At 38.7% G+C, this 14,995-nt stretch overlaps 2 protein-coding genes across 2 annotated transcripts in view; one reads left to right on the forward strand and one right to left on the reverse strand.

The window, feature by feature from the left end:
• Nucleotides 1–3,279, forward strand: part of LOC122331131 (hyaluronan and proteoglycan link protein 3-like) — a 4,920-nt gene extending 1,641 nt beyond the window's left edge. Inside the window, 4 exon segments of the mRNA XM_043228609.1 lie at nt 514–576; nt 579–884; nt 1,879–2,181; nt 2,405–3,279. Of these exon segments, the coding sequence (XP_043084544.1) occupies nt 514–576; nt 579–884; nt 1,879–2,181; nt 2,405–2,691 (959 nt within the window). The 3' untranslated portion in view covers nt 2,692–3,279.
• Nucleotides 3,280–4,428: 1,149 nt separating this feature from the next.
• On the reverse strand, nt 4,429–14,722 carry acanb (aggrecan b). The gene is made up of 18 exons (XM_043228581.1): nt 14,592–14,722; nt 11,992–12,074; nt 11,529–11,912; nt 11,255–11,429; nt 10,977–11,104; nt 10,593–10,886; nt 10,081–10,371; nt 9,666–9,849; nt 9,415–9,542; nt 9,043–9,336; nt 8,862–8,954; nt 7,586–8,773; nt 7,372–7,485; nt 6,896–7,054; nt 6,735–6,817; nt 6,507–6,651; nt 6,204–6,386; nt 4,429–6,100 (listed from the first exon to the last, which is right to left on the reverse strand). The coding sequence occupies exons 2-18, from the start codon at nt 12,065–12,067 to the stop codon at nt 6,015–6,017; spliced, it is 4,005 nt and encodes a 1,334-aa protein (XP_043084516.1). The 5' UTR covers nt 12,068–12,074; nt 14,592–14,722; the 3' UTR covers nt 4,429–6,014.
• Between the last annotated feature and the right edge of the window lie 273 nt (nt 14,723–14,995).

Consider the following 14,995-nt stretch of genomic DNA (forward strand, 5'->3'; position numbering starts at 1 on the left):
ATCTTAATGATTTAAAATTTTTATTTAAAATAAGATTTGATTTAAATATATCTTGTCATGATTTTTAATCTGCAGGCTATTTAACCTCGGAACAATCTCAAAGTAAAAAGAAGTGTGACTAAAGTGTGATTTAGTGATTTAGAAAGTTAATTATTATAGGCCTAATCTTAATTCAAGTGGTGGAAGACTTTGAGTGTTGAGTAAACTACTGAAGTTTACACTACCTGATTTTAATGATTGAAAATTATGAACATTAAATGATGCATGAGCGCTTAAAAACATTACAATTTAAAAAGTATAAAGTAATCCAATGTAATCAGCTAGCCTACATTAAAAAAAAACTATTTAAATAGTTACAGGCTGAGGTTAAGAGGTTAACTCCATCCCAAATGATCCCAAAAAATGTCAAAGCTATTGACTTTGCATAGTTGAACAAACTAGCATAATCTAGCATGCGATATAACGCGTAATGAACTCTCTACGAAGGGTTTATTGACTTACTGTTTTTTTTAGTGTACTTCCACAAGATCCGTCTTCACGTCGAGTCTCCTGAAACGCTAGTGTCCGGCGTCCAGGGAGTAACGCCACGCTGCCCTGTCACTACCACTACGAGCCGGCGCTCAGCGCGCCCCGCCGGACGCGGGTCAAGTGGCTCTGGCAGCCGGTGAGCGGCGACGGGCAGGAGCGTGACGTCATGGTGGCCATCGGCACACGTCACCGGAGCTACGGAGACTTCAAAGGACGAGTGCGGCTCCGCCGAAGCGCCCCGGGCGATGCGTCTCTCGTCATCAACCCGCTGCAGTCCGACGACACCGGCCGTTACCGGTGTGAAATTATCGATGGCCTCGAGGACGACAGCGTGACAGTGCAACTAAAGTTTCGAGGTGCGTAACAGATGTACAAGTGTGTAAAAAGTTACCGAAAAACTATAATTGCATTATTTGATGCAAGGTGCATTATTATCTACTCCTATGTAGTGCGTTAATGTAGTATTTTACGTAGAATTTATATAAAATGTTTGTACGATCAATTATTTGTTAGAGTTTTTTCCAACCTGCTCAGATTTTCAAAATTAGTCTTTTTTTTTTTTAAAGTTCACACACGATCCAAGAATTGCACACATAAAACATATGAAGCACTGCATTCAAAATATCACAAACATTTGTAATACGTTGCAAACACCTTTGCCATATTTGCAAAATGCCTATATATATATATCTCTTATATAAAATATAATGTAACATTTGTCATATAACAACATATATATACTTATTCTATGTTTATATTATATGTACATTTCTGTACAACCAAACTTTCTTTTTACTGTAAGCATTTGTGGTTGTGAATAGCCTACATTACACAGTACAAAAGAAAAGAAATACATCAACCATGTGTATTTGTGTAGATGTGTATTTATACAGTTATTCTGAAGCCATGATCAGTCGGTGTTAAGCAAAGCAACGAGTGTTTGCACGTGTGAGGAGTTGGTGAGGCGTTAGAGGCACTGATAAACCGGTACGATATTTTGATCGGTTGTGTCTGAGAATTGTGTGTTTTGCAAAAAGTGTTGAAATCTCTGAAACTGAAATTGGAAAAGCCAAAGGCCAAGAATTAATGGTTTTGCAGATTTGGTGGGAAAATCTGGAAAAAAATATTCTTTAGAAGCACCAATATAACCCAGACTTTTTGGAGAGATCGGCCCAAAAATCAGCTTGATTATGTTGTGATGTGTACCCAGCCTGAGCCGTTGAAAAAATACAAAACTATGTATATTATGCAATTAATGCCCCAAATATTTGGCAAACTTTAATTGTCTTTAGTTAACTTTTATCTTTAACCAAATTGTCCTGCGGTGCATTGTGTTCCTGTGCTCCACAGGTGTGGTGTTCCCCTATCACTCCTCCAAGGGGCGCTATCTGATGAACTTTCATGAAGCTAAGGAGGCGTGTGAGAAACAGGATGCCCACCTGGCCACCTTTGAACAGCTCTACGCTGCTTGGGAGGAAGGGCTGGACTGGTGTAATGCCGGGTGGCTCATGGATGGGACGGCACAATATCCCGTAGTAGTCCCACGAGATGTTTGTGGTGGTACGGAACTAGCACCTGGTGTACGGAGCTATGGCATTCGGGACAAAAGTCTGGATCGGTTTGATGCCTTCTGCTTCACTTCGTCCATTAGAGGTAACAATGCTGGTATACATTTAGTGGAGTTTTTATATGTATTCTCACATAAAACTTCATCTAGTAATTCTAAAATGTTTTAAAGCCGTTTGCCTTGATATACCAACTGTATTTTGTTACCTTGGGTCAATTATTGGTATTCATTTCTGAGGTTAAGTCGTATTTATTTATAAGATGCCAAATAGGATGTGACAAGCTACTTTATGTCTTTCTTCAATGTCAGGAGAAGTCTACTTCCTGCAACATCACGTCAAGCTAAATTTCACAGAGGCGGCGGAGGCCTGTCAGAGCGATGGAGGTTATATTGCAAAAGTCGGCCAGTTATACGCAGCCTGGAGGTTTGTGGGATTGGACCAGTGTGATGCCGGCTGGTTGGCTGACGGGAGCGTACGTTACCCAATCATCCAACCCAGGGTGAACTGTGGTACATCAGAACCAGGGGTGCGCAGCTTTGGCTTCCTACCGAAGCATTTAAAACACGGCGTGTATTGCTACAAAATCCGCTGGTAAAATATACAACTCTTTTTAAATGTATAAACACTTTTGTGAAAACCGCAGTGAACAGTACTTCTTTTTCTACACTACTGATTTCCAAATCATAATAATGTGTTTGCATTGTGTCTTGATTTTATTTGAAATGTCCTGGTATGCATTCATGTAATGTAATCTTTAGTTTTATGCGGCGTTAGCCTATGTCTTTACACACAATTTTAAGCAGGCACGGAACAACCCTAACTCAGCGGTGTAAAGATGCCTAAAATATTATGTTGGAAAATTTCATTTCAAGCGCTAACTTGGATATTTACGCTTTTAAAATGTGAAATGAAGGTTAAAACTAACTTTATGTGGTCCTCACTTTTTATACAGCATGTACAGTTCGGCCGGGCTATGTTTTTAGAGCTAAATCCTGAAATTGGTGGTAGGTGATTCTTTAAACACTTTTATGGTCTGATTGCTTGTATTATGTAGCATTTTAATGCAAATAATCAGTCGGTGCCATCTGCTAGTATTTGTATGCATGACGACTTACATTATCCGAGACGTCGTCATCCAAAAAGCGAAATTTCATGTCAATAAATATTTTTCCTAAATAAACTATTCTGTACGTGTTTGCTTTAGTTATTTCAAATGTTCAACTTCAGACAGCCCAATAAATCAGTGAGTGTTTGGAAGAAGTCTGCCAGTAGATAAGCATGATATTCAGGTTTCTTATCCTGACCAGCACTCGGTTCTAGAGCAACCCAACATCCTTCTTTCCAGTGTCACAGAGTTCCTCTTTAGCGTTAAGCCAATTATGGGAGGGGGTATGATTAGCCCAGCCTTTCCACAGGTATTCATGATCCCTTGGCGTCAAAGTTGTTCCTTATTTACACCTGCTTCCCAAACATGGATGGAAGACGGGGGGAGGAGTAGCACATGAAAAGCCAGCAGTGTTCCTCAATCTGGCTTTTCACTCTGCTAACTGCTTATAAAGATGCACAGTGTTAGGTAAGAGAGGTATATTCATGAGCTTTTAGGTTTTTTTCTTTTCCCTCGAGAAACCGTAATGAAGTAGGCACTGTTTTGTTTGCCGTATAATTCTTGGAAGTTCAGTAATGTTGGGTCATGGCCACAAGAACTGTCCTTTTTTGACCTATCTCTGAACAATATATGTTTGAGCCTATGTATGTAGTGTATGTAAATACACGTATGCCACAAAAAGTATTTGGATGTTTAAATTAATCATGCGTGATTTGTCTGAACACTATTAGTGCAATGTACACCACGAAAACTTTCGTAATAGTTTTATATTTACATTTTATAAATTTGGATTTTTTTTTTTTTTTGCTGGCGTGGAAAACAGAGAAACTGTATTTTTCCATTATTTTTATGTGATCGTTAAATCACAAATAATTGAAAATGTCATGGAGAAGTTATGGAAATGCATTGGTCAGGTTGGTCAGGTTGTGGGAATAAACATAATCCTTATGATAATTTGGTGTAGAATTACCGCTTATATATTCACTAAATAGAGGCTAAGTTCAAAGCATAAGTTTCTCTCAACATTTCTCTTTCTTTCACACAAACAGCAACAGCAACACTGGCTCATCCAATAGCAGACATTTTGGGTGGGATTGTCTGTTTGTTTGACCAATGGCAGAGGGAGAGAATGTTTGGAAAAGCTTTTTGAAAACAGTTATTATTTTTGCAATCCAGTTTGTTAAAAGTGGCAAAGAAATGACACATTTCAGCTTTAATACTACTCTCTGGTATTAAAGGGAAAAAACGCTTTTATTCACACATTTAGTCTGTTTATTTTAGGGGTACTAAGACAGATACGAGCTCAGTGTGGAGCTGACAGTGACAGAGTGCAAAATGAATAAGATATTGCTCTGTTGGAAATGATTGACTCTGTCAATCAACATGTGTGTTTGTCTCTTTTGAAACTTGCCTTCTTGTAATCCTGTCTCATTTGAAAATGTTTGTCTCTATAGGCAGTATTAGAGCTTAAATCTGTTATGGAGGCAAATCAAAGCCAAATCAAAAGAACTTGTGAATTAATAAATCTTTCTAATCTGAGTAAACATTTGTATACTATTGCAAATGGACCTAGAATCAGAAGCAAAAAGCTGGGGAATTTCACAGTTTCACAAAAATACAACCAGACATTTTAAACTACAGCATTCAACAAAACAGATAAAAAGATTCTTAATTAAAGAATTTTAAATACTAATGTACTTAAATGTAATTGTGTCCAGCTGTGGTCATTAAAGCCTTTTGTCTTGTTCTGAAATTTGTTACCCAGAGGTGCACAGAAATTATTATCTTTATATTTCTAATACACAGATGTTCATCTTGTATACTGTCTGCCCTAAATATTATGCCAGATAAAGATTTTGATTTTTATGTTGTATCCCGAATTATAATATATTGAAAATAGTACGTCAAAGACGCCAAGATGGATACACACTTTCTGGTAGATTTCCAAAGTTTATATGTGCTCTTTGGGGTAATATTGCCCCTTGTGTCCTCCTTTTAAATTGTAGAAAATAAATGCAAGGCCAATGTTGCCACATGTAAATGTATGAACCTAAAAGTTAAGATAAGGTAATTATAAAGCTCAATACAAACACTTACATTCAAATGCTAACGGTATGCGACAATACTACACACTAAAAAATGTCCCAAAACTGTTATTGTGTTTCTACATATTCAAAAATGCACTTTTTTCAAGCATCAGTGTAGGAAAAGTATGAAATAGAGGCAACATTTTTTCAAATTGTAGGCAATATATTATTCCGTTTTCACTAAGTAAGAAGCAAGTATTCCATTCTGAATACATCACAGTTTTGCATTGTGCAAATTTTAAGAGAGAAAGTGGGGAAAATGTTCACAAAGGTCAGCATTAGTGTTACCTTGTAGCCTGGAGGAAAGCTTTTAAGACACTAATGGTAAAGTGAATTTCTGTGCATTGCTTTTATTTTAGGGACTAAGAGGTGATGTATGTAGTAATTAAAGTGAAAAACGAAAAAGGGACTCTGTGAAATTTAGTCTGTTTTTTTTTTTAGATTAGATTATCTACTGTGGCCCAGAAGTTACGTAAGCGGGAGAAATAAAATCCTATTTAAATAAATTTAAATAAAGCCAGATATCCTTCTTTTCCCCAAACAGAGCTCTGAGTAGCACTTGTAAACCAATCAGCCAGATGGATTAAGTAAAGTTTGTCATTACATAAGTTATTCTTTTCTTTTTGAGATTTTTTTTGGGGGTAAACAAGGCTTCTGTACAGATGATCTTTTTTAATAACAGTCCTCTGGATGTTTTGAGGTGTGTGTTTTTTTTGTTTTTTTCTTTTAGAGGACTTTCCTCGACGTTCTACTATTGACTGCTTTTGGACGTGTCTTGAGGGATCTTTTCCGTAGCCTGTTGATTGTTTTACCTGTTGAGGGAGGTAATAACATTGACACAAATACTTTTGTTTTTAAAACTTTACACTACAGAGCATAACATAGTAACATATAGTGTCTGTGGTGTGTACTTACCTCCTATGCATTCCACTTTAGGCTCCTCCCACTGACCGTCAGGTAAGCAGCGTACCACTGAAAGGTGGCGCTGTGTGAATCCACTGTCACACTGGTATCGAATGATGGAATTAACAGGGTAGCGATCTTTCCTGTTGCCTAACATCCTGGCATTCTTCACTTCAGGAGGTGATGAACATGTGGCTACAATAAAAAAAGTAAAACAGCAAAAACATTTCTCTTGCTATTAAAACAAAAATAGAATTTAGATCACTTAGTAGGGCTGAATTCGTGCTGAAGTTAATATCTGTCACCTCTTCTTACCAGGTCCACTCTTGCAAGTAAAAGGAAGATGATAGTTGCAGGGTACATCATTCCACTGGCCATCCTCATGCCATATCATTACAACACAGTCTTCTCCTGTCATGAAGTAATTATCCGGCTGATTGGGTCTCCAGTTTTCATATTCCTGCAGTGAAAGTAGAGCTGGTTGAAAGAGTGAATTACTGCAAATGTCTGCAATTAAGAAAGAATCTCAGAAGTAGTTCTCACCAAAGGGCTTCCATCTGTCCAGCGAAACTGATTTTGCTCATCTTTATCATTTAGTCCAAGCCATTGATAGTCATGAGCTTGACCTAGGTGGTATTTTAAATGTTCAAGCATGTTCATCAAGCAGGTGCAATAATTTATTCAGATTATCAGATTAAACTCACTTCTTACAAACTCTTGTTCTTGTTGGGAAGATATGCTAACCAGGTGAGAGTTTAGCTCTTGACAATGCTGCTCAGCACTGGTCCAGGTCTCACGATCCTCAAAATGGATATAACAGCTGCCCATGAACTCCATCCACCCCTCAGCACATCCCTGTACCGCTGACAACACAGAAGAAACAATGAATTTTATGTGTTGTTTAGGGGTGGCTAGTAAGACTTGCAAGACTGACCGGCTCCCTACATACTGAACATTGCATACCTGTATACTTTCAAATGCCCTAGAATATCATTATTCATAAATATACCCTACGATTTATAATTTCATGCAAGATAATTCAAAACAAAGTCCAGTTTGCCTATTCCATTACTTGCCACAGGAAGTGACAAGGCAGCAAGACAAATGTGGTTAAAACTGTCCTTAAGTCACAATAAATACATTGCATGATAAGTAAAATGCTCCGTGATTTTTTACTTACGCGTTGAGCAGTTTTCCCCACTGAATCCTAAATGACACTGACATACTGCAGTGCCACCTTGTAGAGAGCATAAACCTTGACCACAGGGGTTTGGATCGCAGGGGTTAGCAGAAGCTGGTAAAGACATATTCAACTTTATTAAAAATGTTAAAAAGTATGTTGTTGTACACCAGTTAGATAGCTTTAAAAAATTATAGTTTTTCTCAGTTTTTACCATCAGTTACAGATGGCTCCTCTATAGCTTTTGGTGTTTGTAGTAAAGCTGAAGGTGAAGAAATTAGTATAGAAGTGGTGGGTGGTGTTGTGTTCAGAGGTGACTGATCAGTCACATCAAATGCCTCAGTGATGACATTAAGTTGCTTATGTCTTTCTGTTAGGAGATCAACAGTTTCATTGACACTCCAATAATCTTCATATGAAGTACTATTAGAAAGAGAAATGGAGCGGTCCTCAGCATAATGTTCTTGACTGCTGCCCTCTCCGCTGATCTCCACTGATCCTCGACCCTGTTCTGTTCCGATTGTAGGCCTAAACGTCAACTCGACCACATCCTCTGTTAGAATGACAATCTTTCCATCCTGACTGTGGCCAGATACCTCACCTGAGGGATGACTGGGATAAATTGAAGCTCCAGAAGCAGAGCCAGATCCAAAGCCAATGGCAGAGCCAGATGCAAAGTCAATTATGGTGCCAGATTCAAATCCAGAGGCAGAGCCGGAAGTGGAGTCGAAACCACTAACATCAGTCAATTTAAACGGAGAAACACCAGACAATTCCTGTTCTCCAGAAGAACTTGCAGTCAGATCCATCATTTCTTCATTTATAAATGATACACCAGAGAAGTCTAACCCACTCAATTCTTCAGCACTGAAGAACCCACTTGTTCCTGAACCGCTAATTCCACTACCAAGTCCTGATAGAAGATTTGATTCCTCACCACTGAAGAATCCACTTGTTCCTGAACCACTAGATCCACTGCCAAGTCCTGATGAAGAGCCTGATTCCTTACCACTGAAGAATCCACTTGTTCCTGAACCACTAAATCCACTGCCAATTCCTGATGGAAGGCCTCCACTTTGTTCAGAAAAAAGTCCAGATTCCTCCCCAGATTGTTGGTCCCCTGATGATGCTGAAGTAATGATAACATCACTGCCACTACCTTCTCTTGCCTCCATAGAGCTGCCTGAGGCAGATGTCTGCCACATCAGTGTAGCTGCACCATCTTGGTACCCTACAAGGTGAGCTGATCCTTCCCCACTTTGGCCAGAACCAGATATGATCCCACTGGGTGTGCCACTCCCTGACATGTACCCAGAACTGGAATCAGGATCACCTGATGCTGATGCTGAGCCCGATCCAGATCCAGACAGATCCACAAGCAAGGGAGGGACAATTGGACGAACTGTAACAGACATTACAGAAAGCATATTTAAATAATACAATAATGCAGTAAAGATTAGCAGTAGCAAGTGGCAACATGTCCAACATACCAGGTCTCAGCAGCTCTGTTATATCCGTCATGTTAAGATCCTCTATCTTTGTAGTGTTCAACATATCTTCATCAAGCAACATAGACAGATTTGCTGAAAAATAAACAAGAATCTCCAAGATCAACACCCAGTGTTGCCTTTTATTGCAAGCTCATACATGCAGGCTTAAAAGCTGCTATACCTTTGATGCAATATGCGTCATATCTGGAGTATGGGTTTGGGAAGCCTGTTTGGTTTGGTTGAGCATAAATCGTATACACTCCTGTTTTGTTTTCACCACAATCAAAGCCTGGGTTGCGGACAGGATAGCGGACACTGCGATCAGACAGCCAGCCTGGACTGCACTTGTGGAAACCCTGATTCCATGAGGCGTACATTTCTCCAGTTGAGGCAAGAGTAGAACCCAGTTTTCTGCAATGGGCAACAGCTTCATAGTAAGTGAAGCCTGCTAATGAGCTTGTATGGAAGATCTCCCCTAAGGAATAAAAACAGTGAGATCATAGAGATTAAATAAAAGTGTTAATTTTTATGTCATGAATTAACCTTTACTCACCCTTTATCTTGTCCATGTAACAGTACACATCATACTGCTCATGTGCAGGCCTAACATTGTAAGAGTATATGCCAGGGAGGTCTTTCTGATCTCCAGAGCACTTCTTTTGTGGATGGACAATTGGATATCTGAAAATGGTGTCATTGTTATTTGATCCAGGATTCCAGTTATTTCAACAGAAACAAATGCAGTTAGAAACATATAGGACAGTACTTTGTAAAAAAAAAAAAAAAAAAAAAAAAAAAGCTTACCTCACAGTCTGGTCCTGTAGCCAACCTGCACTGCATTGATGAAGGCCAGCTTCATAAGCCGTCTGAAGAAGCTTAGGGGTGGCTATGACTGCTCCCAGCTTCTGACATGCCACTTGTGCTTCCTCAAAGGTGTAACCATAGCGTCTGTAGTCATCACGATAGTGGAATACCACTCCCTTAGTTTCTATGGGTGAGGAAAGGTTTGGCCATATTTAAATTATATTGTTTACATATGATGTTAACATCTGCTTTGAAAATCAGTTGAGACACTCTTTATTTAGACCCTGTAACTCCTGCTGATTGTTGTTTTTGCTTAACTACTTTGGCTCAACTACCTTCAGTTGTGTTTGGGTATTTACACCAATAATTTGATGTTGTTTGTTATCATACACTAATTTCAGTTTAGTTTACTTACCAGCAGTGACATTGTCCATGGGAATCTCATGTCCCAAGTAAGGCAGAGCTGTGGCCAAATTAATAATGTCCTTCTCAACCTCAGTTATGTTGAGAGGTAAAGGACTTTCTGTACTTGTGGTGTTAAGAGGCTCATCTGTCATTAGCTGGCCACGGGCCTCCCCTTCTGTGGTCACCTCTTCAGTATAGTCTGACAGGCTTGAGGTGACTGTAGCCACACTGATCATGGAATCCGTTGTAGTGAATATTTTAGGAAATGGTGAGGTCTTTGATGAAACCTTATCTTCTTTTTCTGAAAAAAATAATTAAAGCTTGTGAGAACTGACAGGTTTTTTAATCATAAGGGGACACATACCTCATTGAATGCTGAATTTTGGAACAATAAGATGGTGACTAAATAAGTTTTTCCTTTTGAGTTGACTGTAGTTACATTACAATATGATTGTATTACAATATGATTGTATGATATGAGGGGTGTAAAAGTGATTTGGAAATTACATTCTCTTTGCTTACCTGCATAACAGATTGCATCATAGTGGGAGTCTGGGTATGGATAACCAGTCTGATTTGGAAACTGGTAAACTGTTCGCACTCCCAAAAGCCCCCCACCACACTGGGGTCTAGCTATGTTAATGGGGTATCGCACACTCCTGTCTGCTAGCCAGCCAGCGTTGCACACATCCATACCATCCTTCCATGCTAGGTAGAGTTGCCCTGTGGTGGCCAGTTGGGCTCCCAACTTTGCACACTGGTCTTCAGCCTCTGTAAAGCTGAACTTCTCCACAGACATAGAGTAGAACACACTGCCTGGGTGATGAAAAGAATCCATAAAGTAAAAACACAGCAAAATTGCACCAACTAGTTACATTCCATTCTAGGAAACACTGCCTGAGTTACCTGACATTTTCTCTGCAAAGCAGTACACGTCATAAGTCTCATTGGTATCTCTGACTCCATATGTCCGTACCCCTGGGAAATTATCTTTGTCTCCATAGCAAGGCTCCCTTGGCTCATGAATAGGATACCTATACAGAATTGCATAAAATTGTATTATAATTCTAAATATTTTGGTATAGTTCTACTGCATTTAATACGTCTTATAGACCTGCTCATAACCACCCATGTTTGTAAGTGGTTTTTATTCATGTTATTAGATAATAACCTTTTCACATTACCTCACAGTTTGGTCTGAAAGCCAACCAGCATCACATTGATGGTATCCATCATCATAGGCAGCTTGCAACTGTGCGGGAGTTGCAATAACAGCACTGTTCTGGATGCAGGCTGCCTTTGCCGTCTCAAATGTCAAGGTATATCGGGTAGAAATTGCTCGGTAGTGAAACACAATGCCTGTAAGGATTTGACCCACTCATTTAGTTCTCTCTTTCAGTTATTATATTTTTTAATAATTGTACTTATTTGTGTCTGAACAGTTTGAAAGTGCATTACCTTGGACTTGCATTTCTACAGAATCATAGTTATCTTCAATACCCTGCATGACCTCACAGCGGTAGGTACCGGAGTCACTGGAATGGAGTTCTGAGATCTCAATGGTGGCATCAGTTGGCACCATAGGGTAGTTTACCATATGAACCCGGTCCACGTAGTCTTTCTCAACCTGCACCACGCCTCCTCCGGCAACGAGAATAAGCGATATTCTGCCCTTGAAGATGTAGCTCCACTTAATACGATGGGACAGTGGGGCAGTGGTTGGGGCACCAGGGTCCTGGACAGTGTTGTCTTGGAAGTAGCAAGGTATAATCATGCTTCCCCCCAATAAGGGACGCAGTGGTAGTTCCACGGGGATGCTCACACTAATAGGGCTGTCCTGATCTGTAAAACATAATTTTATTTTGAAATTCTCTTTCACTTAAAAGCAGTAAGTCTTAGCTAATCTAAAAAGTTCACCTACCAGCCATGTCTCCAAACAAGATCATGCCAGAAATGGCATGGATGTACGCATACAGCAGAAGCCAAATCAAAGACATGTTTTACCTAAGAAAAAAATTAAACAGATGCTTTACATTATTATAGAAGTAAAACCACATACATCTGGCCAATATTGAACAGTAATGCATTACACTAAAGCCTAAGCAGCTAAAATGGTCAGAAAGGTTGTCAGAAGAAATCTGCAAAGGTTATGCTTTGGGGTTCTATCCTTAAAGGTATAGTTAATCCAAAAATTCTGTCATCGTTTACTTACCCTGAAGTAGTTCCAAATCTGTATGAATTTCTTTTTTATGTCGAAAAACAAAGGAAGATATTTTGAAAATGTTTGTAACCAGGCTGTTTTTGGTCACCATTGAGTTCCATAATAGCGAAAAAATAGCAAGTCAATGGTGACCCAAAACAGACTGGTTACAAACTTTTTTTTTTAATATCTTCCTTTGTGTTCTTACAAGTTTAAAACTGCTTAAGGGTGGCTAAATGATGACAGAATTGACATTTTTGGGTGAACTATTCCTTTAAAGACATAATTTTGTTTTTAATACCCCTGTTAGAAACTTAAAGTAAGAGGGTAAATAAGGTACAGAGATTGTCCCTTTAAAACTACTGGCCCAGTAACAAGCTGTTGAACCCCTTAAGGTGTGCCATGTAGGGCACACTAGACTGAGCAAATCACTCAAGCCATTGCAAAAGGAGTTTCTCCCTGTTTCCGAGGCTTTACACGGCCTGACTAAGCTACTGTACTCCTGGTGGAAATTTGGAATAGATTGTAAACATGACGTCATTGATTCACTCTCCCATTTAAACATTCACACGTACACTCTCTTTCTCCCTGTCTCTCTCTAAAGAAGAATAGTTCACTGTTGGAGCCACAGGAAATGTTCTGGGCTTGGTAAGTTGAATTTTAATCAATGCTTAGCCTACTGTGAAATCTGCTTAGGGAAAAAATATTTTACTGTATGATATAGAAATACTAAAGTTCAGTTTGATAATATGCACAGTGCATCATTCACTACTTTGCTTAAAATTTTCCCTCTTGGCTTTTGCTCAGGTTTTCTGAATCAAGCTGTTTTAAATGCACTGAGTGACTGTAGGAGACCTCCATCCTGGCACGGCCCTGAAGTAGCTTTTTATCTCCCACCTCTAATGCCTTACTTACTTCTGTTTTACTGGTTTATATGCCAGTAGGATCAGAAGTAAGAACAAAAGACCACTTCCTATACAAGTAAGTGAGAGCCTAAACGTGCTTTCACTGTGCTCCGAAAAAAAACGGTATAAAAATATTTTAATATGTAATACTGTTTATTCTATTTTTGAATAGATTCTGTGCAGAAAATGTTTTTTACATCACACACACACCAACACACACTCAAAAAGGCTGCGTGTGGTGAGAAGCGCCACATTCAACATATACTTGATAGACGGAAATATGTTAACTCAGCTGTCTGAGGTGAGTCAAGTAGGACTACATTACACATTCAAAATATGAATACAAATGCTTTCTTTATAAAGTATATATGCCTGCTGGCTGGTTTCTTGTGAATTGTGTCCTGCCTTCTTAAAAATGACCAGTCACATGTGCCTTTCAGATGCTGTTTAAAAAAATACAACATGATGTCTACAGCTATATTCTGGTCTTGTCAAGCAAGGGGTGGAGAGAGGACTTCCACAGTATCTCCATTCAGCCAGTGTGGTATGTTCTCTTCCCATCAGGCACAGGCCAATAAGCAGAGTTCTGTTTCTGCTGTGGTCTGTGCTCATGGATGCAGACCTGCATTAAAGCCAATGTAAACACTCTGCTGTATTCCACAGGAGGCCCTAAATCACTAAAACCCCAAGAGAGCCACAGGACCAGAACACTGTCCACATTCAACACACAGTGGCAGGTAACTCCAGTACTCCAACATGGTATGGTAAAAGTGTGACATGTTAATCATGGACATACTCCATGCAACCTGTAGGCATGTATTTGGTCACAGAGCACGACTCATATGCACACTTGCTTAATTTTGGAAAGGTACCTATGGCACACCTTGCCCAGCCTTATCGGGTGATTTTTTTACATCCAAGATGAAATGATAGAAAATAACTAATATTTCAAATTCAATTGAATAAACCCCAACATGACATTGTATACAAAAAGAAACGATTTACTTTCTAAAACACCTATGTTACGCAAATGTCAATGTGATTACTTTCATCAAAATTATAAAAGATTGGATGCCATCTAAAATTAAAAATCAAGCACAGCAATATAATATTTGTTATATATTAACGTATTAATAAAATATATCCACTCATGCAGAATTATTTCATGATTCTAATTAATATGGTTTATGAATACTGACTAATAAATAATAATATTAAAATAACAAAATACTATAGTTGCTAGACATGTAACTAAAAAATATTTTTAACACAATTTTAAACTTTAATAGACAAATGAATGTATAAAATATATGATGCACATACATATATTTAATAATGTTTAATATATTTTAAGCTATATTTTAATTTGATACATGTAAAAAAAAAAAAAAAACAAACAAACAAAAAAATACTTACCAAACTAGTAGTGTCCCTTCTTGCCTGTCTTATGAGCTTTTTGCTATGTCCTTGTGTCCTGCATTAATCTGTAGGCTGGAAAATTTCTAAAATCCTGTGTTTAGACTGCTTGCCTTCCCTGTGTGAGTCAGGAGCAGAAAGGGATCTAATTCAAATTGGGCACAAGTTTAGCAAAGTGAGTGAGAGAGAGAGAGATAGAAAAAGGGCAGAGGGAGGCAGAGAGGTGGGAGTGGGGACTACTGAGTGCCACTGAGTGGCATTTTGAATGTTCAAATCATAACTTTAGGGTATACTAGGGCTGATAGGTTGCCCGGGTTGATTGACACATGAGTTGTAATAAGGTGCTGTCACAAAAATGTAACATTTTTGCCCTCTTTACCCATAATCATTGATTCTATAAATAC

The sequence above is a fragment of the Puntigrus tetrazona genome, chromosome 25, assembly GCF_018831695.1.
Source record: "Puntigrus tetrazona isolate hp1 chromosome 25, ASM1883169v1, whole genome shotgun sequence".
NCBI classification, from domain to species: Eukaryota; Metazoa; Chordata; class Actinopteri; order Cypriniformes; family Cyprinidae; genus Puntigrus; species Puntigrus tetrazona.